Source organism: Tachyglossus aculeatus, chromosome 17 (assembly GCF_015852505.1).
Source record: "Tachyglossus aculeatus isolate mTacAcu1 chromosome 17, mTacAcu1.pri, whole genome shotgun sequence".
NCBI lineage: Eukaryota > Metazoa > Chordata > Mammalia > Monotremata > Tachyglossidae > Tachyglossus > Tachyglossus aculeatus.
This window is the reverse complement of record NC_052082.1, coordinates 49,736,343-49,763,111: the sequence shown is the minus strand read 5'-3', so window position 1 is coordinate 49,763,111 and position 26,769 is coordinate 49,736,343. Positions and strand designations below refer to the sequence as shown.

General features: G+C 60.5%; 1 protein-coding gene across 1 annotated transcript; it reads left to right on the top strand.

The window, feature by feature from the left end:
* Window positions 1-1,358: 1,358 nt before the first annotated feature.
* Window positions 1,359-26,758, top strand: GIT1 (GIT ArfGAP 1). Its single transcript, XM_038758959.1, has 20 exons — window positions 1,359-1,511; window positions 15,649-15,782; window positions 16,140-16,252; window positions 16,460-16,565; window positions 16,796-17,013; window positions 17,296-17,390; window positions 17,842-17,884; window positions 20,161-20,209; window positions 20,541-20,613; window positions 21,445-21,542; window positions 22,116-22,227; window positions 22,612-22,745; window positions 22,880-23,032; window positions 23,136-23,360; window positions 23,442-23,495; window positions 23,588-23,674; window positions 23,889-23,962; window positions 24,858-25,040; window positions 25,214-25,277; window positions 25,488-26,758. Exons 1-20 carry the CDS (start codon window positions 1,460-1,462, stop codon window positions 25,698-25,700), a joined length of 2,280 nt encoding a protein of 759 aa, XP_038614887.1. The 5' UTR covers window positions 1,359-1,459; the 3' UTR covers window positions 25,701-26,758.
* The last annotated feature ends 11 nt before the right edge of the window (window positions 26,759-26,769 follow it).

The following is a 26,769-nucleotide window of genomic DNA, read 5'->3' as shown; positions in this document are numbered from 1 at the left end:
GCTTGGGAAGTACAAGTAGGGCAGGGACTGTCTCTATATGTTGCCAACTTGTACTTCCCAAGCGCTTAGTCCAGTGCTCTGCACACAGGAAGCGCTCAATAAATACGATATGTTGCCAACTTGTACTTCCCAAGCGCTTAGTCCAGTGTTCGGCACACAGTACGCGCTCAACAAATATGATTGATTGACACACAGTAAGCGCTCAATAAATACGATATGTTGCCAACTTGTACTTCCCAAGTGCTTAGTCCAGTGCTCCGCACACAGTAAGCGCTCAATAAATACGACTGATTGATTGATTGATTTTATTTGGTTAGCATGTTTGGTTTTGTTCCCTGTCCCCCCCTTCTAGACTGTGAGCCCACTGCTGAGCAGGGACCGTCTCTATACGTTGCCAGCTTGGACTTCCCAAGCGCTTAGTCCAGTAAGCGCTCAATAAATACGATTCCTTCCTCTCCCCCCTCGTCCCCCTCTCCATCCCCCCATCCTACCTCCTTCCCTTCCCCACAGCACCTGTATATATGTATAGATGTTTGTACGTATTTATTGCTCTATTTATTTTACTTGTACATATCTATCCTATTTATTTTATTTTGTCAGTATGTTTGATTTTGTTCTCTGTCTCCCCCTTTTATCATCATCATCAATCGTATTTATTGAGCGCTTACTATGTGCAGAGCACTGCACTAAGCGCTTGGGAAGTACAAATTGGCAACATATAGAGACGGTCCCTACCCAACAGTGGGCTCACAGTCTAAAAGGGGGAGACAGAGCACAAAACCAAACATACTAACAAAATAAAATAAATAGAATAGATATGTACAAATAAAATAAATGAATAAATAGAGCAATAAATACGTACAACCATATATACATACGGGAGCCCATATTTTAGACTGTGAGCCCGCTGTTGGGTAGGGACCGTCTCTATATGTTGCCAATTTGTACTTCCCAAGCGCTTAGTACAGTGCTCTGCACATAGTAAGCGCTCAATAAATACGATTGACGGTGATGAAATTGATTGATTGATTGATTGAAAGGGAGGGAGGGGAGGGGGCGCTGCGGGCCGTTTTCTCTTCCCGGGCGCAGGCGCGGGACGGGGTGGGGGGGGGGGGACGACGAGTGCGCAGGCGCGCCCCCCGGAGGTGACCACGCCCCCTTCGGTGGGCGGGGCCTGCGCAGGTCCCTGCAGGGCAGGCGCGGAGGGGCGTGGCTTCGAGGGGTGGGCACGCCCCCTGGTGGGCGGGGCCGGCGCTGCTTCCTGCAGGAGCAGCTGAGCGCTGCGGGGACCGACGGACGGACAGAAGGAGGGGGAGAGCGGCCTGTAGACACAACCACCCCCGGGACATCCACCCACCGACCCACCGACCGACCCACCGACCCACCGACGGACCGACCGAGCCGCCGCCGCCTCCCCCCCACGCTGGCCCAGAAGGCCGCGGCCGCCTCGCCGCTCAGGATGGCTCGGAAGGTGCCGCGGGCCGAGGTGTGCGCCGACTGCAGCGCCCCGGGTAAGGACCGGCCCAGGCCGGCGCGGTGGAAGGGGGGGGGGGTGGGCATTCACTCAGTCTTTCATTCATTCATTCATTTAGACTGTGAGCCCACTGTTGGGTAGGGACCGTCTCTCTATGTTGCCAGTTTGTACTCCCCAAGCGCTTAGTCCAGTGCTCTGCACACAGTAAGCGCTCAATAAATACGATTGATGATGATTCATTCTTTTAGACTGTGAGCCCACTGTTGGGTAGGGACCGTCTCTCTATGTTGCCAGTTTGTACTCCCCAAGCGCTTAGTCCAGTGCTCTGCACACAGTAAGCGCTCAATAAATACGATTGATGATGATTCATTCCTTTAGACTGTGAGCCCACTGTTGGGTAGGGACCGTCTCTATATGTTGCCAGTTTGTACTCCCCGAGCGCTTAGTCCAGTGCTCTGCACACAGTAAGCGCTCAATAAATACGATTGATGATGATTCATTCCTTTAGACTGTGAGCCCACTGTTGGGTAGGGACCGTCTCTCTATGTTGCCAGTTTGTACTCCCCGAGCGCTTAGTCCAGTGCTCTGCACACAGTAAGCGCTCAATAAATACGATTGATGATGATTCATTCCTTTAGACTGTGAGCCCACTGTTGGGTAGGGACCGTCTCTATATGTTGCCAGTTTGTACTCCCCGAGCGCTTAGTCCAGTGCTCTGCACACAGTAAGCGCTCAATAAATACGATTGATGATGATTCATTCTTTTAGACTGTGAGCCCACTGTTGGGTAGGGACCGTCTCTCTATGTTGCCAGTTTGTACTCCCCGAGCGCTTAGTCCAGTGCTCTGCACACAGTAAGCGCTCAATAAATACGATTGATGATGATTCATTCCTTTAGACTGTGAGCCCACTGTTGGGTAGGGACCGTCTCTCTATGTTGCCAGTTTGTACTTCCCAAGCGCTTAGTCCAGTGCTCTGCACATAGTAAGCGCTCAATAAACACGATTGATGATGATTCATTCATTCATTCAATCGTATTTATTCGTCTTCACCTCTCAATCAATCAGTCAATCTCTATCTGTTGCCAGCTTGTACTCCCCAAGCGCTTAGTCCAGCGTTCTGCACACAGTAAGCGCTCAATAAAGACGATTGAGTGTTGCCAACTTGTACCTCCCAAGCGCTTAGTCCAGCGCTCTGCACACAGTAAGCACTCAATAAATACGATTGAGTGTTGCCAACGTGGACTTCCCAAGCGCTTAGTCCAGCGCTCTGCACACAGTAAGCGCTCAATAAATACGATTGAATGAATGAATCAATCGTATTTATTGAGCGCTTGCTGTGTGCAGAGCGCTGGACTAAGCGCTTGGGAAGCACAAGTTGGCAACATAGAGAGACAGTCCCTACCCAACAGTGGGCTCACAGTCTAAAAGGCCTCCTCCAGGAGGCCTTCCCAGACTGAGCCCCTTCCTTCCTCCCCCCCCATCCCCCCCATCAATCAATCAATTGATCAATCATATTTATTGAGCGCTTGCTGTGTGCAGAGCACTGGACTAAGCGCTTGGGAAGTACAAGTCGGCAACACATAGAGACAGTCCCTACCCAACAGCGGGCTCACCCATCTTACCTCCTTCCCTTCCCCACAGCACCTGTATATATGTATATATGTTTGTACATATTTATTACTCCATTTATTTATTTTACTTGTACATATCTATTCTATTTATTTTATTAGTATGTTTGGTTTTGTTCTCTGTCTCCCCCTTCTAATCAATCAATCAATCAATCCATCAATCGTATTTATTGAGCGCTTACTGTGCGCAGAGCACTGGACTAAGCGCTTGGGAAGTCCAAGTTGGCAACATATAGAGACAGTTCCTACCCAACAGTGGGCTCACAGTCTAAAAGGGGGAGACAGAGAACAAAACCAAACATACTGACAAAATAAAATAGATAGAATAGATATGTACAAGTAAAATAAATAGAGTAATAAATCTGTACAAACGTATACATATATACAGGTGTGGTAAGACGGGGGGGTGGAGAGGGGGACGAGGGGGAGAGGAAGGAAGGGGTTCAGTCTGGGAAGGCCTCCTGGAGGAGGTGAGCTCTCTGTAGGGCCTCTCCATCCCCCCCTTCTTACCTCCTTCCCTTCCCCACAGCACCTGTATATATGTTTGTACATATTTATTACTCTATTTTACTTGTACATATCTATTCTATTTATTTTATTTTGTTTGTATCTGGTTTTGTTCTCTGTCTCCCCCTTCTAGACTGTGAGCCCACTGTTTGGTAGGGACTGTCTCTATATGTTGCCAACTTGGACTTCCCAAGCGCTTAGTACAGACAGTAAGCGCTCAATAAATACGACTGAATGAATGAATGAATGAATGAATGCGGGCCGGGGGCGGAGCGGGATCCGGGGCCTGGGGTGCTGCTGGCTGAGCCCCGGGGACCCCCGGCCCCCCTCGGGGAGGAGAGGGGGCTGCCATCCCCGCACAGCCCCGTGTCCTTGGGAGAGGGTGGGGGTCTGAGCAGCGCGGGAACCGGTTAAGTGGGAGGGGAACCCGCCCCCCCACCCCCTCCAATCTGGGTTAGCCAGCCCTGGGGGAGGCGGGGAGCTAGGCCCGGCAGCGCTGCCTCCCCCCGCCTCCGCCCCCAACCCTTCCAGGTGGCAGATGGGCCGCGGGGTGGTGGGGAGGGGGGGATGTATAATAATAATGTTGGTATTTGTTAAGCGCTTACTATCTGCCAAGCACCGTTCTAAGCACCGGGGTTGATACAGGGTAATCAGGTTGTCCCACTTGGGGCTCACAGTCTTCACCCCCCCCATTTTACAAATGAGGTAACCAAGGCACAGAGCGGTAAAGTGACTTGCCCAAGGTCATACAGCTGACAAGTGGTGGAGCCTTTTAGACTGTGAACCCACTGTTGGGTAGGGATTGTCTCTATATGTTGTCAACTTGTACTTCCCAAGCGCTAGTACAGTGCTCTGCACACAGTAAGCGCTCAATAAATACGATTGATTGATTGATTGAGCCGGGATTAGAACCCATGACCTCTGATTCCCAAGCCCGGGCCTCTTTCCACTAAGCCACGCGTGTGCTCAGTTGGTGTCCGACCCGCTGCCACCTTGCCTTACCTTGCATCTGCCCCGCCGGGGCTGCCGATGCCACCGGGCGGTGGCTGCTTTGGGGCTCCCGTGAAATAATAATGATGGCATCTGTTAAGCGCTTACCCTGTGCAAATCACTGTTCTGAGCCCTGGGGGGGGATACAGGGTGATCAGGTTGTCCCACGTGGGGCTCACAGTCTTCATCCCCATTCTACAGATGAGGGAACTGAGGCTCAGAGAAGCTAAGCGACTTGCCCAAGGTCACACACAGACATGTGGCGGAGCCGGGATTAGAATCCATGACCTCTTGACTCCCAAGCACAGGCTCTTTCCACTCAGCCACGCGGGGTGGGAGAAATAACCCAAAATGGGGAGTGCAGGTGGCACATGCCCAGGGGCAGCCCATCTCACCTTGGACATTGTCTTCAGGCACTTGGGCACTCCACTGGTCATCGGGACCCAGGAGAGGCTGTGGGCCGAGGGGTCCCCGGGGTCAGGATCCTCCTGTGTGCGGGTGGCTCCGGACCAGGCCGAGGGTAGCCCGGAATCTGCGGCCCTCCCGAGGAGGAGGTGGGGAGGAAATAGAGGTTTAGGGGGTCCGGACCCGACGGACCTTGGCCCCACAGCGGTGGGAGACCCTGGTGGGGTAGGTTACCAGGGGTTCCGTCCTTGCTGGGCTGGGTGACCCCCACCCCCCCAACTCCCGCCCACCTCTATTTACTGTTATATTTCCCTTCTCCGGCCGGGAGTTCCGTTCGGCATGGAAATTTGCTCCTGTCTGCCCGCCCCGGCCCTCGTGAGGAAGTGAGGGGCAGATGTCAGAAAGGCTGTTCGATGCAGATTTGGAGCCGGGGTGGAGGGCTGCAGCAGGTTTGGGTGGGGGAACGTGGACAGGCATAGAGGATGTCTCCTTGTTATTATTATCGTCGTTATTACTCTGTGTCAAGTGCTGTTTCAAGTGCCGGGGTGAATACAAGCAAATCATGGTGGGCACAGGTCCCTGTCCTCCATGGGTCTTGCTGCCTCCTAAGAAGGAGGGAGCATAGACGTTTAATCCCCATTTTACAGTCGAGGAATTTGAAGCACAGACCAGCTAAAAGTGACTTGCCCAAGGTCATACAGCAAACCATTGCCAGACTGGGATTAGAACCCAGGTCCTCTGACTCCCAGCCTGTGCTCTTTCCCCTAGGCCATTCTGCTCGCCCTCCCCCAGAGTTAACTGGCAGGTTTGGGGCTCCCGGCCAGTAAGATCCTCCCAGCAGTGTTCCCCGTACTTCCCAGGCCTCCTTGGGAGCCCACTGGGCCTGCCCCAGGAGGGGGCCAGCTTGCCAGAGGGAGGGGGCTCCTGGTTAATGACTATTTTGGGTGCCACCCCCTCCCCACGTGGCCTCCCTGCGTTGCTGTGCCGGATGTGAGAGCGGTGGTGGAACAGCAGCCGCAGGAAAGCTTCCTGATGTCTTGGGGGTGGGCATCCCTTGGGTATATTTAGGAGAGACCGGGGAAGCCTCCTGGGTTTCCATGCCCTCTCTGATTACTAGACTGTCAGGTCCCAGCGGGCAGGGATCATGCCTACCAACTCTATTGTACCGTACTCTCCCACGCGCTCAGCGCCGTGCTGCGTAAACGATAGGCGATCCGTAAATATGTAGCATCGATTAGGCCCAGTGCCCTAGTCCGGAGCCCCAACCTATCTTCCCACCTAAGCGATCCCTAATGGGGGAGGGAATCGACCCACTGGTGGGAGATCTCCGGCAAGGCCCGGGCTCTGGGCCTGATTCCGTGCTCCCCGGCAGCAGCACTGGGGTGACATGACACGCAGCGCTGCTTGGCCCAAGTGGCGAAGGCATCTTTTCTCTTTTTTTTTTAATGGAATTTAAGCACTTCCTATGTGCCAGGCACTGTACAAAGCGCTGGGATAGGTACAATTTGGACCCAGTCCACGCCCCACATGGCGCTCACAGTCTTAATCCCCATTTTACCGCTGAGGTAACTGAGATGCATGAAAGTAAAGTGACTTGTCCAAGGTCACACAGTAGACAAGTGGCAGAGCTGGGATTAGAACCCAGGTCCTCCTGACTTCTGGGCCCGTGCTCTATCCATTAGGCCAAGCTGCTTCTCAGCGTATGGTTTGTCTGTGGAACTGTTTCTCTTAAAGCTGTAGCGGTCGGCCTGAGCCCTATGTCTCCCTATCCCACATCCCCTTGTCCTCCTCTGTTTTGGTAGTGGATGAGGTGGCTTGAAGGCCTCTGGGCTCCCCAAGTGACAGCGGTTTCCTTTCCCTTTACTCCTGGGAGCCAGGGCTCCCTGGAGTCAGTGTTGAGAGTGGGAGGAGCCGGTGTGCTGAGGTGGGGTCTTTTGGGCCTGCGTGAAAGTCTGGATAGTTGGCAGGATTAATCACAACTTCCCTCCCCACTGACTCTCTGGGAGCCAGGGCTTGAGCTGCTAAAAGGGGGTCCCTCCTGGGTGCCGGTGACTGGGAGGTACCATCTCCTTTGGGGGTCCGGGCCTTGCTCCCCAATTGTGGACTGTGCCTTTCAGCCCCCCAAGAGTCTGGGCAGAGCACTAGGGTCTGTAGTGACCAAAGAAATGGTGATTGTTGGGATGGGTCGGGGGAAATGACAGGGCCCTCCGAGTGGACTCTCTCCAAGCCTCCTCTGGAAGCCACCTGGTAAGGGGGTCCTGAGCCCAGCCTAGACTTCCTTTTCTCCTTCCTTTGAGACCCCGGCCGGGTCTGCAGCAGAGCATGAGCACCGAGCCCCAGAGACGTGCGTAGTCTCACTTCCATCTCTGAGCCATCTGTGCCAAGGGACCACCCTCAAAGCCCGATCTGGGAGTAGAGGGGACCCCATGCATCCTGATCTCCTTCCTCACCCCAGGGAGCAAGACCGAGCCTTCAGAGCCCCTGGAACGGGCCTGGCTGGCATAGTAGCCCATTTGGGTCGCGGGCTATGGCGAGCTGGCACTCATGGCCACCTCTGGCCCCTGCTGCTCTGTCCAAGCCACACTGATCCAGCTTCCTCCCTTGTCCTGGCAGCCCCATAGCCATCTTTGGGCACCGAGTCAGGGTAGCACCCCCTTTCCGGGGGCAGGGAGGTGGGCGAGCTGTAGTTTGATCTCTCTGGGTGCCCTGGGTGACAGTGGCGGTGCCCGCTAGTCAGCGGGGAGACTGAGTACCCGAGCTGGTGGGAAGACCAGGGGATGGCCACCCATGAGGAGAGACTGCAAGAGCTCAGCCCAATATGTTCTATCTGGTCCTCGACCGTGGGAACGGGCCCATGTGTGCTCCGTCAGGGGGTTTAGTCAGTTATGGGATGCAGGAGAGGTCCGGCCGGTGGGACTCCTAGATGTCCCCCCACCTCCTTCCACAAAAGACTCCTTTGGGCCTTGGCTGGGCTGACTGACCCCTGTCAGAGGTGAGACCGGGGGCAGGGATTTCTCCAATCCAGTGGGCCTGGGGTTGAGGGGTTTGGGTAAGGACACCTCCAGCTTTGCTGTCCTCTTTCCCCTCCCCTCTCTGACCCCTTGTGCCCTTCCACCTACTCCCACGCTTGTCAGTCCCCCAAGCTGTGCCCCTGCAGGCCTGAGAGTCCTGGGGCTTGGGACTGGACTTGAATCCCCAGAAATTGGGGCTTTGGTAGGGGTGGCCCTGCCTGGGGGTGGGAAACTAGCAAGGTGTGCTGTCTTGGAGAGGGGTTTGGGGGGGGTGGGAGGGAGAGTTGGGGGAGAGTTTGTGTGTGGGTGTGGGTGTGTTTTCCATTCCTCTATTGCTTGGGAAGCGCTGAGCTGGCAAACAATGTAGCTGGGCCAGGACTTCCGCCCGGCATTGTTCAGCCGTAGCTCAGAGATCCCCCCCTCATCCTCCACCATGGCTCCCCTTCCCCATCCCTCCGGCTGCATGGCCTACACCCACGGAAGGGGGCAAAAGAACAGCCTCTGGCCTCCGTTGCCCTCCACCCTGGCCTGGAGCAGCGCTGTCCAGCCGGAGGGGCCTCAGCGGCGTGCCCCACCTTGCCTCCTGCCCCAGACCCCGGCATCCCAAGTGCCCTGCGCTTCCCGGTCCACCGGCCAGAGCCGATGGCGGAAAGCGGAGGCCGGGGAAGGAGCGGAGCTAAGGAAATCCAGGAATCCCAGCCATGGGGTAGGGGACGTGATCCAGGATCCCTCCACAAACATCCAGGAGCAGTGGGCCGGGGATCGTGCCTTCAGAGGTCCACCCTATTCCTCGGTCTGGGGCTGCGGAATGAAACCCCTGGGTGGGAGTTGAGCTTCAGGGGTTGGGAGAGGGCAGGGTTGGCCAGTGGCCGACCAGTTGCTGGGAGCCAATCCCATCCTGGAGGAACCGACACAGCCTTCCCCTCCTCAGGAGCCTCCAGTCGCAGGTGACGGGGGGCCCGAGGGTGGGCGTCCCGTGGGAGGGGGCGGGCCGGGTGTGTGTGCATGGATGCTCTCCGAGCCGCCCCCGGCGCCACCCGGATTTAGCAACAGTAGCGGTGGCAGCGGTGGCGGCAGCAGAGTCCACCCGGCGGGGAGTGATCCGGGCCCGTGCCTGGTCTCTGGGAGCAGCACCACTCACAGGAAACCTGGCCGGGAGGAATTCAGGGTGCGTCATCCCCAGCTTCCTGCCCGGACCGCCATCGGCGGGAGGGGGCTCGTGCCTCTGCCTCCTCACGGGGGTCTCAACTGGGGCAGGGGCCGGGAGTCCCACCCACCTCTTTCCTCCACCGGTTGTGGGCCTCGCCTCAAAGGGAGCTCGGGGCTCTTGTTTGGGGAAGGCCCCAGCCGCCCCTCTGGACTAGAAGCTCGTTGTGGGCAGGGAGTGTGTCTGTCAGCTCTGTTATATTGTACTCTTCTAAGCGCTTAGTACAGTGTTCCGCACACAGTGAGCACTCGATAAATACCTTGGATTAATTGTTTGCCACTCTCCCGCTTTCTGTAAAGCCTACCCAAATGTGGAGCTGAGAACTCTCCCTGCTGGCTGGGCCCTGACAGCGACCATGTTGCAGGTGCCCAGAGACCCCCAAAGAAACGAAGGGGCAAAGAAACAAAAAGAGATCGTTTTATTCAATCTCTCACCTCTGGGCACAGTGCACTGAAACCCTTCCCAGATTCCCCCCCATCTCCCTTGCGCCAGTGCGCCTCACCCTGCCTGGATGCTCCTTCTTCTGTCTAACCTCGATCCCTCTCACTGCAGGCCGAGTCCGCTGTCTGAATCCAAAGGATGTCCCGGTTCCTGTTGACCTCTGGGGCCTGGACCTATTTGTCAGAGGTTTCCATGAGCTAGGGGTGGTTGGGGAGAGGAAGGGAAGAGGACTTCCTGTTTCCATTGGGATATGGGGGAGGGGAGTTGGGCCTAGCCAGAATGGATGAGAGCCCCGAGGCGGGAGGCTTAAGAACCCCTCTGACTCACCTGTACCAGCCCTGGCCTGGTTCGAGTTGGGCCTAGAAGGTTGAATCAGTCGTATTTATTGAGCGCACATCGGGTGCAGGGCACCGTACTAAGTGCTTGTGAGTTGGTAGGCATATTCCCTGTCCACAGCGAGCTTACAGTCTAGAGAAAGAGCTCCGATCCTGCCAGCCTGGCCACCTGAGGAGGCGGCCGTGGGGAGGCCTCGGTTGGCCTCTGGGCAGGCTGGGGGGTGTCCTCAGTGCGGGCAGAGGATGGGAGGCCGTAGCTGCATCGGGGAAGGGGTGGGGTGGAAGAGGGGTCCGGGCCAGGAGCAGCCCAGGGAAGGGAGAGACAAGACTTTGGGAAGCCTTTGCCCTTAAGGGAAGCAGCGTGGCCTGGTAGAATGAGCTTGGACCTGGCAATCGGAGGAACTGAGTTCTATCCCGACTCTGTGACCTTGGGCAAGTCACTTAACTTCTCTGTGCCCCAGTTTCCTCATCTGCAAAATGGGGGTTCAGTACCTCATCATCATCATCATCATCAATCGTATTTATTGAGCGCTTACTGTGTGCAGAGCACTGTACTAAGCACTTGGGAAGTACAAGTTGGCAACATCTAGAGACGGTCCCTACCCAACAGTGGGCTCACAGTCTAAAAGGGGGAGACAGAGAACAAAACCAAACATACCAACAAAATAAAATAAATAGAATAGATATGTACAAGTAAAATAAATAAATAAATAGAGTAATAAATATGTACAAGCATATATACAGGTGCTGTGGGGAAGGGAAAGAGGTAAAGTGGGAGGATGGAGGGGGGATGAGGGGGAGAGGAAGGAAGGGGCTCAGTCTGGGAAGCCCTCCTGGAGGAGGTGAGCTCTCAGTAGGGCCTTGAAGGGAGGAAGAGAGCTAGCTTGGCGGATGGGCAGAGGGAGGGCATTCCAGGCCAGGGGGATGACGTGGGCCGGGGGTCGATGGCGGGACAGGCGAGAACGAGGTACGGTGAGTACCTGTCCTCCCATGAGACAAGGAACCTCAAGTGGGACAGGTCTGTGTCCGAGATTAACTTATATCTACCCCAGGGCTTTGGACAGTGTTTGACACAGAGTAAGTACTTGGCAAACACCATTATTATTGTCATTATTAAGGATGAGCAGTTTGGCACATGGCAAGAGGTGCCCTCTGAGGAGTGTCCAAGCCCCTCCCTGCCCGCTCTCCTCCTGGCCCTGCCAGGCCTCATCGCCATCCCCGCACTGGGCCATTCTGAGCCGGGGGCACCTCCAGATTGGCCTTGAGCTCCCAAGCCTGGGGGAGGGAGGCAGAGTCTGGCTGTCCTGGGGGTGTTGCCAACGTGTACTTCCCGAGCGCTTAGTACAGTGTTCTGCACAGTAAGCGCTCAGTAAATACGATTGAATGAATGAGGGAGAACGGGGTCCTCTCTGCCATGCTTCCCCCGGCACTGCAGTGGGTCCCCCTCCCCCTGGGAGGCCGCAGGTGGGAGCAGTGGGAGCCTCCTGGCAGGCTGACGTGGTCACAAGCGGCCCCCGCGAACAGGACTCTCTCAGCCGTTGCCAAGCGGGCTTAAGTTGCAGGCGGGATTGAGGCTAGAGCTAAAGAAGAGTCAGCGTGACTGAGAGGGTGGTGAACACTCCTCTCTGACCCCATTGGACTGTAAAGTCCCCGAGCCCAGGGTTCCGTCCTGTTCTCCCGGGCTTTGCAGGGGCCTCCTCAGTGCCGCCCACCCTGAGGGATCCCTCAGTGGGCCGGGCCCCAGAGGTGATGACGGTTTGGCGCAAGGTTCCCGGCCCGCTCCCCCAGGTAGTCCGTGGGCAGACGGTGGGGTGGGCGGGGGGTGGGGCTCGGGGGAACAGAGGGTGGGCACAGTCGCTGGGGACAGGCCCACCGGGGCCTCAGGGAGAGCCGTGGGGCTGGAATGAAGCAGGATGCCAGGGAGAGCCTTGGGCCAGGGCAGGTGGTGAGGGCCCCTGGGACCGGGCAGCAGGGAGATCCTCAGGGCAGGGAGAAGAAGCGGAGGCCCCTGGGACCGGGCAGCGGGGAGAACCTCAGGGCCAGGAGGAGGAGAGGACACTCCCAGTTCTCGAGCTAGAGCACAATGCCGGCTTTCTCCCGTGACCTTTCTGCTGTGGCCGCAGCCCGGAGCAGCTGTCTCTGTCCCGGGGGGGGCGGGGAGGGGGTGCGGGCCCTCCCGCCATGCTCCCGGTGAGGGTCAGCCCTGCCCCTGAAGGAATCGCCCCAGCAGACCCCTCCTTGGGGTTCTTTGCAGCCTCAAGGCCCCACCACCCATCACGCCTCCAGAGAGGCTTGTCACTGCCCTGGGGACTGGTCAGCAGTGGCCTCCCCCTCCCTTTGGGCCTTGACTCAGGGTGCAGTGGGGAGGCCCAGGGAGGGAAGCTGGAGCAGGAGAAGGCCCCAGCCTCTGGGTTGCCGGGACAACCGTGAGGCTGCCTCTAAGGTGGTAGTTTGTGGGGGGGGGGGTGGGCGGGGTGGAGGAAGGGAGGGAAGGCGCATGGCAGGGTGTTGAGAAGAGAAGGAAGGGGAGTGCTACATAGACAGTGTGTAGGTGTGTGTGTGTTTGGGGTTGGAGAAGAGAAGGAAGGGGAGTGTTATCCAGAGGATGTGTGTATTTTGGGGTGGAGGAGGGAAGGAAGGGGAATGTTATATAGAGGGCCCAGTCAGAATTATCCTGATTTCCCGCACACCTGCTGGCCAGGAGACCCCCGCCACCTCCCAGTCTAAGCCGGACTCGCACTCTTTCCCTCAGCCTGTCCTCCCCCAGCCCTGGCCCTGGGTCAGCCAGGTATGGCGGCCGACTCCTCCTCCATGGACATTCGCCTCCTTAACTTGGCCCCGTACCAACGGGGAATGGCCGGGACAAGCCTGTGGGGAGTCAGGGATCAATCAAGGCTCCAACTAGGCCTTCAAAATCCAACCTGGAAAGGGACAGGGGAGGGAGTCGTGGCTTCCCGCTCTTCCAGATGCAGGAGAGCAGGACCCTGAGGTCGGGATCGTGGCTTCTCTTCCTGCAGGTGCAGGGCTCGGCTCAGTTGTCCTAGGACTCTCCCTCTCTTTGCCCCTTCCCCCTGCCACACCCAAAGCCCCCTGCTCACCGGCTCTTCTCCGCGACCACCCAAGAGAAGTAATGACAGTGCCTAGTCACAAGGCGATCGGGTCGGAAACAGTCTCCCTGGCCCACATAAGGCTCACGGTCCGAAAGGCATCCTATTCCCATTTTACTGAGATGCAGATTGGTTAAGTGACTCGCCCGAGGTCACCCAGCAGGTCAGTGTCAGAGCCAGGGCCAACCCCTGGGCCTCGTGACCCCAGTTCCATGCTCTTTCCACTAGGCCATGGTGCTTCCCCTGGGCAAAGGAAGTCTGGATTCTAGGGAGCTCGGCCCGGGGGAGTGAGCAGGAGGAGGAGGAGGAGGGAGGTGAGAGGAAGGAGACAGCAGACTGGAGGTGAGGGGGAGGAGACGGCAGAGCGGCGTGTTGGAGCGGCAAGCTGGAGAGGAGGGGAGAGCTGGCACCCGCTCCTGGAGCAGGGAGAATGAGAGCTGTATGGCGTCCATCTGGCAGGGCAGTCTGCATGCCCGGGCACCACCCTGGGACCCAGCGGCCCTCCCTTCCCCCCGAAGGCCCAGCCGGGTCTGGGGCCAGGAGATCTGTCCCTGCTCCCCTCGTTCTTCCGTGAGCGCCATTGGTCTCTGCATTCAGGTTGGCAAGGGGGCATCCCTCTCTCTGGATGGGAGCTGCAGGGGCGTCCCAAGTCCCAACTGCTCCTCGGGGATCCCCAGGCCGAGGTCTCGCCCGAGCCCCCCGGAGGATTTGGGGACTCCGCTGGGGGCATTTCCCCCTTGCCAGGCTCAAGGAGTCCATTAAATCATGAGGAATGGGAGCTAAGTGCTTCCAGAGGAAGGACCCTAGAGCGTGTGGCATCAGGTCTGGGCCAGGTCCGGATTGGTGGCCCCCATTCCTAGCCAGCTCACCTCGGGCTGGCCCCAGTTGATTGCTCCGTTAAGGGACTGATTGTTTTGAAAACGTGAATTATTATTAATGAATATCAGTTCACTTAGGGGAAGGGAAGATGGTGGTGTAGGTGCCCTGGCTGGGCGGGGGTGCTGGGTTTGGACAGGAAGGTTGGCCCAGCAGGTGGTCTGGAGATACACTTGCCCCCAGCCCCCCAAACACCGCATGGCTGGTGGAACTCACTGACCACTGGTCTGAAAACACCATCTGGCCCTGGCAGGTGTGGGGGGCAGTGTGCTCAGCGGTCCGGAGGAGGTCTGAGTTCAGGAGAAAAGCAGCGTGGCTCAGTGGAAAGAGCCCGGGCTTTGGATTTGGAGGTCATGGGTTCAAATTCCGGCTCAGCCATTTGTCTGCTGTGTGACTTTGGGCAAGTCACTTCACTTCTCTGGGCCTCAGTTCCCTCATCTGTAAAATGGGGATTAAGACTGTGAGCCCCCTGTGGGACAACCTGATCACCTTGTAACCTCCTCAGCGCTTAGAACCGTGCCTTGCACATAGTAAGCGCTTAATAAATGCCATCATCATTATTATCCTCATCATCATCATCAATCGTATTTATTGAGCGCTTACTATGTGCAGAGCACTGTACTAAGCGCTTGGGAAGTACAAATTGGCAACATATAGAGACAGTCTCTACCCAACAGTAGGCTCACAGTCTAAAAGGGGGAGAATAATAATATTATTATTATTAGGGGGGTGGGGAGGGATAGCATGATTGGGTTCTGTCTTTCTTGCTGTCTGCCCACGGTGCTGTGGGAGAGACGAGGTGCCCAGAGTGGCAGTTGCAAACCCAGGGAGCTGGCATGGGGTACAGGCTGTCCGGGCCCTTGGGGAGCCCAGGGCACCAGAGAAAGCCAAATCAGCAGCCTTCTCCGGAGCCCTGAGCGTGGAAGGACGGAGTCTCCAGTGTCTCACCCCGGGGGTTGGCCCTCTCTCCTGGGCCCAGCAGGAGGGTTTGCAGCTCTGTGAGGGGAAGGAAGTGGGCCCAAGGCACTGCCAAGAACCAGGCTGCCCAGAGGCACTGCTGGTCTGCGGGCATTGGTGCCGGGCAGGTGCCGGTGTCAGCGAAGGGGCAGGGAGCCCAGCAGAGAACAAGTCTAGGCATGAGCCTCACTCTCCTGGCCCAAGGTCCCTGGTAGAGCTGGCCTGGATTTGGCTCTTCTTGGAGCCCCATGGTTCAGGGCCAGGGCAGCTGGAGAGACAGAGGTTTCTGGGACAGGTGTGGGATCAGGGGTTCTGAGGGCTTTGAATGGACCATTCACCCCATCGTCGTTCCCGATCCCGTCAGTGTGGCACCGGGCCCCAAACGGGGAGGTGGCCGTGCCAGGGCCCGGCTTGAGAGGGAACCGGAATTGGCGGCAGCAGCGGGGGGGCTGGGAAAGGAAATCGGGAGCTGTAGCCCCAGGGGCGGCATCAAACCTGGGTCCAGTGGGTCCCCATCCTCCAACCTTCCCAGAGTTTCCCACCCACCCCGCCCCACCTAGCTTGGACTCCAGGACCAGAGGTAGGACTGAGGGGACAGAGCCACAGACCATTAGCCACCCGGGGCCGCTTCAGCCCCATTCAGATCCTAGGCCACTGAGGGGAAGCTGCGGAAGGGACTGACGTAGGGGTGCCCTGTCCCCTCCTCAGACCCCGGCTGGGCCTCCATCAACCGGGGCGTGTTGGTCTGCGACGAATGCTGCAGCGTCCACCGCAGCTTGGGCCGCCACATCTCCATCGTCAAGCACTTGCGCCACAGCCCCTGGCCCCCCACCCTGCTGCAGGTACCAGGCTGAGGGCACTCCCCCCCAACCCCGCCGGCCAGAGTGGGTGGGGGGCGGGAGGGGCTGGAATAATCAGAGGAGCCGGACCCGTGCCCCAGGCTGGTCAGGACGCCGTCCCCGTGGCTGCCCCGTCCCCCAAGGCTGCTGGGCCTTCGGGGTTGTGAGGTCAGGGAAGGGCTGGAGTTCCGCTCTGCGGGGGCCCGGGGGCACCGTGCCCAGCGAAGCCCCTCTGGGGTCCCCCGCTCCTCCCGGGCCCACCCTAGCCAGCAGGACGCTGGCCCCGGGGGCAGCCGCGCGAGTCCCTACCCCCAACTTGAAGCCGTGGCCCACCCCCAGCTCCCCCCACCCTCTCCCTAGATGGTCCACACGCTCGCCAGCAATGGGGCCAACTCCATCTGGGAACACTCGCTGCTGGACCCCGCCCAGGTGCAGAGTGGCCGGCGAAAGGCCAATCCCCAGGACAAAGTCCAGTGAGTGGGGGCGGGGAGGGGGGCTTGGACCAGGGTTATTGGGGAGGTGGCTGGAGGGTGGGTGCCGGGTGGGAGCGGGGCCGGGAGGAGGCTGAGGATTAAGGTTGTGGGGAGGGGGCATTTGGGGGATGGGATGGAGTTGAGCTGTCTGGGCCCCTTACCTGCCTCCCCTCTCTCTCCTCTTTCCTCTCCCACCGCCTCCCCCAGCCCCACCAAGTCAGAGTTCATCCGGGCCAAGTATCAGATGCTGGCGTTTGTGCACAAGCTGCCCTGCAGGGATGATGACGGGGTCACCGCCAAGGACCTCAGCAAGGTGGGCATGGCCGCGGGACTTTGCGGGGTTGCGGGTTGGGTGTGGGGGTCAGTGACTGACCCTGCCCGGGTCAGAGGAGGACCTCTGACCCTCTCGAGTCTAACCGAGCCCCATCCGCCCCCACAGCCAGGCCGCCCACTTCCTTCCCGAAGCCCCTAGAGCTTCCCCTCCTTTGGCTCCCCAGACCGGGGGTCCCAGCTGAGCCCCTTCTTTTTCCCCTCCCCCCGCAGCAACTTCATTCTAGCGTGCGGACGGGCAACCTGGAGACCTGCCTCCGGCTGTTATCCCTGGGCGCCCAGGCCAATTTCTTCCACCCGGAGAAGGGCACCACGCCCTTGCACGTGGCAGCCAAGGCTGGGCAGACCCTGCAGGCCGAGCTGCTGGTGGTGTACGGGGCCGACCCTGGCGCCCCAGACGTCAACGGGCGCACCCCCATTGACTATGCCAGGTGAGCCGGGAGGAGCGACCGGTGGAGTTGGGACATGGGACAGAGAAAGGAGAGACCGGGTGGGCTGTAAGATCGTCTCTAGACTGTAAGCTCGTTGGGGACAGGGAATGCATCTGTTATATTGTTTTATTGAACTCTCCCAAACGCTTAGTGCGGTGCTCTGCCCACGGTAAGCGCTCAACAAGTACCATTGATTGATTGATTGATTGCAAGGAGGTGGGCTGGGTGGGCACAGTGACTTCCATTCATCCTGAGCTCCACCCCTCCACCATCCCTTCGCAGGCAGGCCGGGCACCACGACCTCGCTGACCGGCTGGTGGAGTGCCAGTATGAGCTGACCGACCGGCTGGCTTTCTACCTCTGTGGACGCAAGCCAGGTGAGCCCCAGGCCCCCCGCGGCCGGCCGGAGAAGGAAGGGGCGGTGGAGGGGCCGTGGCCCCGGCCTCGCCCCGGCAGCTGGCGCCATGGCGACAGAGCCAGCTGAGAAACCATGTTGCTAGGCAACTGGCTCCCGTGAAAGTGCCTTGGGCTCAGGCTCAGCTAGGAGCAGGGATGGGATGGGGGTGGGGGAGCGATGAGTGTGCACAACTGGCCAAGCCTCCCACCCACCCCCGCCCGATACCCGTCTCTGGGACCCTCGGGGCTGTCCGCCAGTTCCAGGGTCCCCATGCCCTGGGTCCAGCCCCTCCTTTTGGTGAGCTCTGCCCTCCTCTTCCATCCTCCTCCAGCTGGGAGCGAGCCCACCACGTGGGTAGGGCCGGGGGGTCGGGGGGGCTTCTGGCCCCACCTGCCTCCCCACTGGTGACTGGCTGTTTTGATTTTGCTCAGACCACAAGAATGGCCATTACATCATCCCCCAGATGGCTGACAGGTGAGTGCCCAGTTCTGCCAGCGAGGGACACCGAGGGGCATCTAGGGAGGGCTGGGGGCTCGCCAGAGGGGAGAGGCAACAGTGACCCCTTTTCCAGCCCCATGAGCGGCGTGTGTGCCTCGGTCCCGTGCCCTGGCGAGGGGCCGGGAGCTTGGGCCTGGAGTTAGGGGTCTCTCAGGCCATCGCGGGGCCTGGGATGGAGGGTTGGGAGCCAGGCGCTGGGGTCCCCCAGCAGCAGTTTGCAGCTGCTTTTCTCCCCTGAAGCCGGAGAGGGTCTCGGGGGCGTAGGTGGAGCCGCCCTGCCACGTGGCCCAGAAGCTCTGGCACCCGAGACCCAGTGTCTCGGCGGCACCCCGGCCCTCGCAAGGGATGAGCCCACTGTTGGGTAGGGACTGTTTCTATATGTTGCCAACTTGTACTTCCCAAGCACTTAGTACAGTGCTGTGCAAACAGTAAGCGCTCAATAAATACGATTGATTGGGCCAGAACTGGGCGCCGGCCTCGGGTCGGGATAGGGCACCTCTAGTGGGACTCTCCCCTCTGCCCCGTGGCGGAGGGCAGGGCTGGGGCAGACAGCTGCGGTGCCCGCGGGGCCCGTAGCGGGAAATGTTAGCTCCCAGGGGGGCTGGTGTCCTGAGGAGTTCCCCAGGAGGAGAACTCCCCAGGCTTAGGCTTCCCTGGCACGGTTACCCCCGACCCAGAAGGCAACCCAGTCCTCTCACCGCTTCCCGTCCTGCTGTGCCAACCGTGAGGCAGGTGTCAGAACCCCAGCACCCAGGGCCAGAAGCCCCCGCGGCCCCACTGCCAAGGCGGAGTTGCCCCAACCCCAGCCCAGCCCCATCAGGGTGGCTCAGTGGAAAGAGCCCGGGCTTGGGAGTCAGAGGTCATGGGTTCTCATCATCATCATCAATCGTATTTATTGAGCGCTTACTATGTGCAGAGCACTGGACTAAGCGCTTGGGAAGTACAAATTGGCAACATATAGAGACAGTCCCTACCCAACAGTGGGCTCACAGTCTAAAAGGGGGAGACAGAGAACAAAACCAAACATACTAACAAAATAAAATAAATAGAATAGATATGTACAAGTAAAATAAATAAATAAATAAATAAATAGAGTAATGAATATGTACAAACATATATACATATATACAGGTGCTGTGGGGAAGGGAAGGAGGTAAGATGGGGGGATGGAGAGGGGGACGAGGGGGAGAGGAAGGAAGGGGCTCAGTCTGGGAAGGCCTCCTGGAGGAGGTGAGCTCTCAGTAGGGCCTTGAAGGGAGGAAGAGAGCTAGCTTGGCGGATGGGCAGAGGGAGGGCATTCCAGGCCCGGGGGAGGACGTGGGCCGGGGGTCGATGGCGGGACAGGCGAGAGCGAGGTACGGTGAGGAGATCAGCGGCGGAGGAGCGGAGGGTGCGGGCTGGGCTGGAGAAGGAGAGAAGGGAGGTGAGGTAGGAGGGGGCGAGGTGAGGGCAACGGAGTCCATCGCCCATCCCTTCGGAGCGGTGCCATTTGTCAGCCCCCACACGGGACAACCTCGTTACGTTTTATCCACCCCAGGGCTTAGAACAGTGCTTGGCACAGAGTAAGTGCTTAACAAATGCATGGGGGGGCGGGGGGGGGGTGCTCCTCAGTCAGGCACTGCTGCCACCTTGTGGTCACAAGGGGCGAAGCCACCCCCTGCCTGGGCCCGGACAGTAGGGCTTAATGCCCATCTCCACTACTGGCAGTCGGGGCCCCACCGTGGGACAGAAAACGGTGACCCCTCCTCAAGTCTAGGCACGCTTAGGGAAGGGAGAGTGTCTCCCACACCCCACCTCAGCAGCCCCCTCCAGGCCCCCTCCCCCAACCGGTGTCTGTCCATCCTTGGCACGCACGGGGCAGGTGTGGCGGGGGGGGCGGGGGCCTTCTGGGCAGCCCCAGCGCTGACCTGCGGTCGGGTATAACCCATATACCTCTGTCCTGTTCTTCCCTCCGCTGCCTTCCTCTGGAGTTAGGTCTCGGCAAAAGTGCATGTCTCAGAGGTATTGTGCCCGGGGCAGGCTCCTCGGCCAGGGGGCGGGACTGGGCGAGGGTCCGGGGGGGTCCGGCTGTGTTAGGCCACGCACGTCTTGAGACCTCCGGGAGGCCTCGAGGCCCTCCCCGGTGACTCCAACCCTGGATCTGCGCCACCCCCGTGGGGGCCCAGCATGCAGTGGTTTGCCGGGGGCGGGGGGGTTGGGACCTTGACCACCCCTGCACCTCCTCACCGTGACTCTCCTCTGGCCCCCCACAGCCTGGACCTGTCAGAGTTGGCCAAGGCAGCCAAGAAGAAGCTGCAAGCGGTGAGTGGGGAGAGGGGGTGGGGAACTTGGGTGGAGAAAGGGGGCAAGCCCTGAGTCTGGACCTCTTAAACTCCCTCTGACCCAGGGGCAGCCTGGCAACTTGGCACCTGTAATCTGCCCTCTGGAACTGTGAGGGCATGGGTTGTGCAACTGATTTTCCCATTGGCCCCGATTTCCTCACCTGCAGCCTGATTTCTCTCCAGCTCGGGGCTCCCTGGCATGTCTGTCTGGGGGAGGCCTCTTTCCACATTAGAGCCCCGCCCCTCTCCTAGCTCCCCTCCCCTCCCCTGCACCCCTGGCTTGACTCTGACCCAGTCCCCTCTACCTCCAGCTCAGCAACCGGCTGTTTGAGGAACTGGCCATGGACGTCTATGACGAAGTGGACCGGCGAGAGAACGATGCTGGTGAAGGATGCTGCCCAGGGGCAGAGTGGAGGCAGCGTGGGTTGTTGCCCGGGGCCACGTTGGAGGGGGCAGTGTCAGGAGGGGCCTCTGCCCGGGGGCCCATGACCTGGGACTTGGAGTGGGATCTTCTCTGGTGCCAGGGCTGTGCCAAGGCTCCTGGGTGGTGTGAGGGGGCAGGGAAGCCAGGCTAGTTGCTTTGCCCACCAAAGGAGGGGGTCAGGCTTTACAGCTGCAGTGGGAGGGAGTGAAATGAGACCTAGAGGTAGCCAGCCAGCCCATCAGTTCCCTGCCCAGTGTCTCCTTGCTGTCCTGTCTCTGTTCCTCTGCCTCGCTCCCCTCTTCCTCCTTCCTCTCTCTCCCTCTTCCTCTCCCTGTCCTTTCCCTCTTCCCCTCTCCCCTCTTCCCCCTTCCCTTTTCTCCCCCTTTCTCTCCCCGCTTCCCTTCTCCCTTTTTCCCCTTTTCTCTCCCCTTTCTGCCTCCCATTCCCTCTTTCCCCGTCCCCACCCCCTCTTTCCTGGCTCCTTCCCCAGCTTTCCCCTCCTCCCCCGTCCCTCCCTCATTCCTTCCTGGCCACAGCACTGACTCTAACCCAAACTCTGGGCCGGGCTGGGCCGGGCTTGTGAAGAAGGGAGGGACGGCCCCCAAGGCTCAGCCACCATCCTGCCCCCCAAGCCCCACATCCCCCATCCGCACTCCCTGCCCACTCGCCTGCCTGCCCGCCCGCATCCGCCACCAGCCTGCTGAGTGGAAGTTGGAGAGGCCACCCGCCGGCCACCCCTTAGCCGGAGCGGGCCGGGCAGCCTTGTGACGGGCATCTATCCCCCCCGTCAGTGTGGCTGGCAACACAGAACCACAGCACCCTGGTGACGGAGCGCAGTGCTGTGCCCTTCCTGCCCGTCAACCCGGAGTACTCGGCCACACGCAACCAGGTGAGAGATGGGGGCTGCACTGTGTGGGTGTAGGGCGGGGGGGGTGCCTTGGTCGTTGCCGGAGCTGGTTGAGGTCACACTGGGCCCTGGGCTGCCCCCATCCCCTCCTTCCCTCCCTCCCTCCCCTCTGCCCTTCTCCGCTCCCCTCCACCCCCCTCCCCTCCCGCTCTCTCTCGCCGAGGCCTCCGGTCTGTGCCGTTACTCAGCCTGTTGTTGTCCGGGCTGGGGGCTGTGCCAACTCCTCCTCCTTTTCTCCCTTCCCCCAACAGGCCTCATGGCCTGTCCTGGCCCGGGGACAGAGTGGGATGTCCCTTGGATACCAGGGTGTGCCAGCCAGAGAGAGAGAGAGAGGCCTTGCCCAACCCCTCTGCCTTGAATACCCCCCTTCTCCAAGCCTATGGGCTGCCAAGCACAGACCCCCCCCCACCCCGGGGAGCTGGAGGAGGGGGTTTCCTTAGGACTGGGGCCTGCATTCGAACGTGGTCAGCCCTAGTCCTATCCCCTCCCGGGGTCTTGGCCAGAGGCCCCTGAGGGCCCTCTGACCCTGACCACGGCCCCTCTTCTCTCTGGCAGGGGCGACAGAAACTAGCTCGCTTCAACGCCCGTGAGTTCGCCACCCTGATCATTGATATCCTCAGCGAGGCCAAGCGGAGGCAGCAGGGCAAGAGCCTGGGTAGCCCAACAGGTGTGGTGAGGGCAATGGGTAGGGGGAAGACAGGGCGGCGGACATTAGGAGGGTGTTTGGGAGTAGGGGAGGTCATCTGTGAGCATCTTTTAGACTGTGAGCCCGCTGTTGGGTAGGGACCGTCTCTAGATGTTGCCAACTTGTACTTCCCAAGCGCTTAGTACAGTGCTCTGCACACAGTAAGCGCTCAATAAATATGATTGATGATGATCTGTGGGGGTCAGCCTGGGGCACGTGGGCCTTTACAGGCATGGGGGGCAGGGTTCTCTCTGGCTCCTGCCCTCTCGGGCCCCCTCCAGGGACCCCTCCACCCCAGCCTCCCCCGTCACGGCCGGGCACCGGGCTACTGGTGGCCACCGAACGCACCGCTTTCCCCTGGCCCAGATAACCTCGACTTCTCACTGCGGAGCCAGAGCGACCCCGACGACCAGCACGACTACGACAGCGTGGCGTCCGACGAGGACACGGATCAGGAGCCGCTACGCAGCGCCAACGCCGGCCGCAACAACCGGGCCCGAGTGAGTGCCCCACCGCGAGGCCGGGCCCCGCTCCCCGTGCCCATCCGCACCACCCCCCCCGGCCCCTTCCTGTGCGGGCAGGGGGCCCGGCGGGCACGGCCACTGATAGCGCGCCACCCGGTGCCCCCCCGCAGAGCATGGACTCGTCGGACCTGTCGGACGGGGCGGTCACCCTGCAGGAGTACCTGGAGCTCAAGAAGGCCCTGGCTGCCTCTGAAGCCAAAGTGCAGCAGCTCCTCAAGGTCAACAGCAGCTTGAGCGACGAGCTGCGGCGGCTGCAGCGGGAGGTGAGTCTGGTCCTCACCCAGGGTGGGCGGCAGGGCATCCCCGGGGGGCCTGAATGGGCCTGGGGGGGCGCAGGGAGTAACCCCACCGTCGCCCCGTCCCCAGATCCACAAGCTGCAGGCGGAGAACTCGCAGATCCGCCAGCAGACGGGCCCGGCGCCCCCGGCCCCCGGGCCCGGCGACCGGACCGACCACGGCCACCTGAGCGTGGGTGCCCACCGCCGGGACCGCCAGGCGTTCTCCATGTATGAGCCGGGCACCGCCCTCAAGCCCTTCGGCGCCCAGCCTGGGGACGAGCTAGCCACCCGGCTCCAGCCCTTCCACGGCAGTGTGAGTGCGGGCCTGGGGGCGGAGGGAGGGGTCTCCCCGGGACGGGGGAGCCCCCCACACCAACTCCTGATTTGTCCTCAGGAACTGGAAGATGACGCCATGTACTCTGTCCACATCCCCCCGAGCCTGTACCGGGTAAGCAGTGCCCAGACCGTGCCCCACCGGCCCCCCCTCGCCTGTCCCTTCCGGGGCCTGGGCCAGGGCTAACCGGGCTCTGTGGGTTTCAGATCCGGAAGGGAGTCTCTGCCTCAGCCGGGCCGTTCCCGCCCTCCTCCCCGCTGCTTTCCTGCCCGTCGGATGGGGGCCGCCACATGGTGACGACCCCGCTGGCCTGGGAGCGATGGATGGAGGGAGGGGTGGGTGTGCGTGGGTGGGTGTGTGGCCAGGGGAGGCCGTCCGGGGGCTTTAGGGGAGGCACGGTGAGGGCAAGAGGGGCTGGAGCTGTGTGTGGCCAAGGGAGGGAGTCGGACAGGGCGAGGGCAGGAGGGTCCAGAGGGGCCGATGCCCGCACTCCGTCCGCACCCCCAGAGCAAGCTGTCCCGGCACGGCAGCGGCACCGACAGCGACTACGACAACACCCAGAGCGGAGACCCGCTGTTTGGGTAAGAGTGGGGTCCGGCCCCGGGGAGCCCGCAGAAGTCAGCACCTCCTGGGTGCAGGGCACTGCCCTAGGCAACCTGACCCTCCCCACCAGGAGCAGCCGATCTAACGGGGAAAAGGAGGTGCAGGAGTGGTCACGGGGAGGAGGAAGAAGGGTTTAGCAGAGGAGACAGAAAGAAGACACGTAGTAAAGGGTGATGGTAGGTTGTGAGCGGGGGAGCCTGGGGGTGAGAGAAGTTTTTGGGGAAGGCTTCCCGGTGGCGGCGGGGTTTTAGAAGGGCTTTCAGGATGGAAGGAGCTGTGGAGCGGTGAATTTGAAAGGGAAGGAGCTCCATTTGGGCGGAAGGGAATGAGCCAGGGCTGAGAGGTGGGAGAATCGGGACCAAGGCACGTGGCAGAGGGGGGAGCCGAGGCGGACCAGAGTGTGAGCCGAGGTATGGAGTAGAAGAGAGTGGATGGGTGAGGGCGGGTGAGCTAACTGAACGCCTTAAAGCCAGTGGTCAGATGCTGTTCAATGAGATGTTTGGGTAACCGTTGGAGGTTTTTGAGCCGGGGAGATATGTGCCGGACGATATTTTAGAAAAAGGCATCTGGGCAGCAGAATGAAATGTGGACTAAGCTTGTGGACACTGGAATAAGTCTACCGTAAAACTCTGTCTTATTGTACTCGTCCAAGGGCTTAGTACAGTGCTCTGCACACAGTAAGTGCTCAGTAAATACCACTGATTGACTGGAGGGGCTGGAGGCGGGGAGCTCAGAGGGGCAGCCGATGCAGGAACCCAGCCAGGGTGCGGACCAGTCCCTGGGCCGGGGTGGGTGGAGATGAAGGGAAGGTAGGGGTCGAGGGCTTGACCGCTCCTCCCTCCTGGTCCTCTCTACCCCCAACCGTCCCCACAGCCTGGAGGGGAAACGCTTCCTGGACCTGGGCAAGGATGAGGACTTCCACGCTGAGCTGGACGGCCCGGAAGGGGAGCTGGACCCCGGGCTGCCCAGCACGGAAGATGTGATCCTGAAGACGGAGCAGGTCACCAAGAACATCCAGGAGCTTCTACGCGCCGCCCAGGAATTCAAGCACGACAGGTTCGGTGTGGGACGGGGCCCAGCAGCAGTGGGGAGCAGAGGGGGTTCGACGTGGGTGTGGAGGGACGCGGTGGGGCAAGGGGGGGTGGGTGCTCCCACGCCCGCACCCTGGCTTGGAGCATGGGGGGAGGTGGCCGGCTCGCTCAAGCCTCTCCTTCCCCTCTTGCCCCCAGCTTTGTGCCATGTTCAGAGAAGATCCATGTGGCGGTGACAGAAATGGCCTCTCTCTTTCCAAAGGTGGGAAGGGATTAGAGGGTGGACGGTGGGGGGGGGGGGGGGCCCTCACGCCATCTGGAATCCCAGCTTCAGAGACGGAGGCCTCCTGGGGGCCAGTGGGAGGGGGGAAGGAGCCTGGAGTCTTGGGGGGGGGGGGGATTGGTGAGGGGTGGAGGAGGAAGGAGCCTGACCCTCCCCCCCCCCCCCCCACGCCCTTCTTTCTGCCTCCAGAGGCCGGCCCTGGAGCCCGTGCGCAGCTCCCTGCGCCTGCTGAACGCCAGCGCCTACCGGCTGCAGAGCGAGTGCCGCAAGACGGCGCCCCCCGAGCCGGGGGCCCCCGTGGACTTTCAGCTGCTCACTCAGCAGGTGATCCAGTGTGCCTACGACATCGCCAAGGCTGCCAAGCAGCTGGTCACCATCACCACTCGGGAAAAGAAGCAGTGACTGCCCCCCCTCCGCCCCCCTCCCCTCCCCTCACTCCCTGGGTCCCGGCTGGGTGGAGGGACTGGGGTCCCGCTCCTTCCCCTCACCCGCAGGACAGGAGCCGCCGGCGTAAGTGTCCTTAGAGCTGCCACCCTTGCCCGGTGGCCATGAGCCCTGGCGCCTCCCCCCAAGCCCGCCCCTCCCCGACACACGTGAAGCGAGACCGGGCAGCAGGACCCAACTCCTCCTCTGTAAATAGTGCCCCATCTGTGCCCTTCTCCTCCCCCCAGCAAGCACAGAGAGCAGGGCAGGACCGCCCTCCCCTCCCCGGGCTCCCTCAGAACAGACTTGGGGCCACCGTGGCCCAGGGTCTCCTCCCCACCCCCATGAGCCGGCTCAGCCCCCGGCGTGGGCTGGGCGGGGGGCATTTCCCCTTCCTTCCCTACCTCCCCCATCGTCTCTGTGGTGGCTGCAGCCCCCCTTTCCCTCCCCCCAACCCCCCTGCTGCTAGCCCTCCCATGCCAAGTGGTTCTGGCCCCTCGGCCTGCCGGGGGGACCACCCCACCCCCACACTCTCTCTCACACTCATCTCCTTTCCCTTTTACCGGGCAGGGGGAAGCGCTGTCCGGGCCATCCCTCAAGCCCAGGCCCCGACAGCCTCTCCCTCCAGGGTCTTGCCACTGTACGCAGTCGTCCCCCGCCCCACCCTTAGTTCTTTCCCTTCACCTCTTTCCTGTGCTGTCGGGGAGGGGGTCTCAGCCCTCCCCACCCCCCTCCCCGGGTCCCCCCCGGATCTGAGGCCAGCCTGTGCCGGACAAGGGCTGCCCTCCTCAGTCCGGGAGGCCAAGCTGGGGCTGGCTCCCCAGTAGCCGCTTCAGCCCCGCACCCCTGAGAGGGCGGCCGGAGGGGCCAACCGAGGCCGCCCCCGGGTTGGTAGCGGGGAACCGGATGGCCCAGGGACGGGGCTGGAAGCTGGCTGTGTCTGTGGTGATGGTGCTGGTGGTGGTGGCTGGTCTGACTGTCAAGATAAGTGTAATGTACATTTGTATCAAAAAATAAATAAGTGAGCGTTAACCCTCTCCCGCCCACC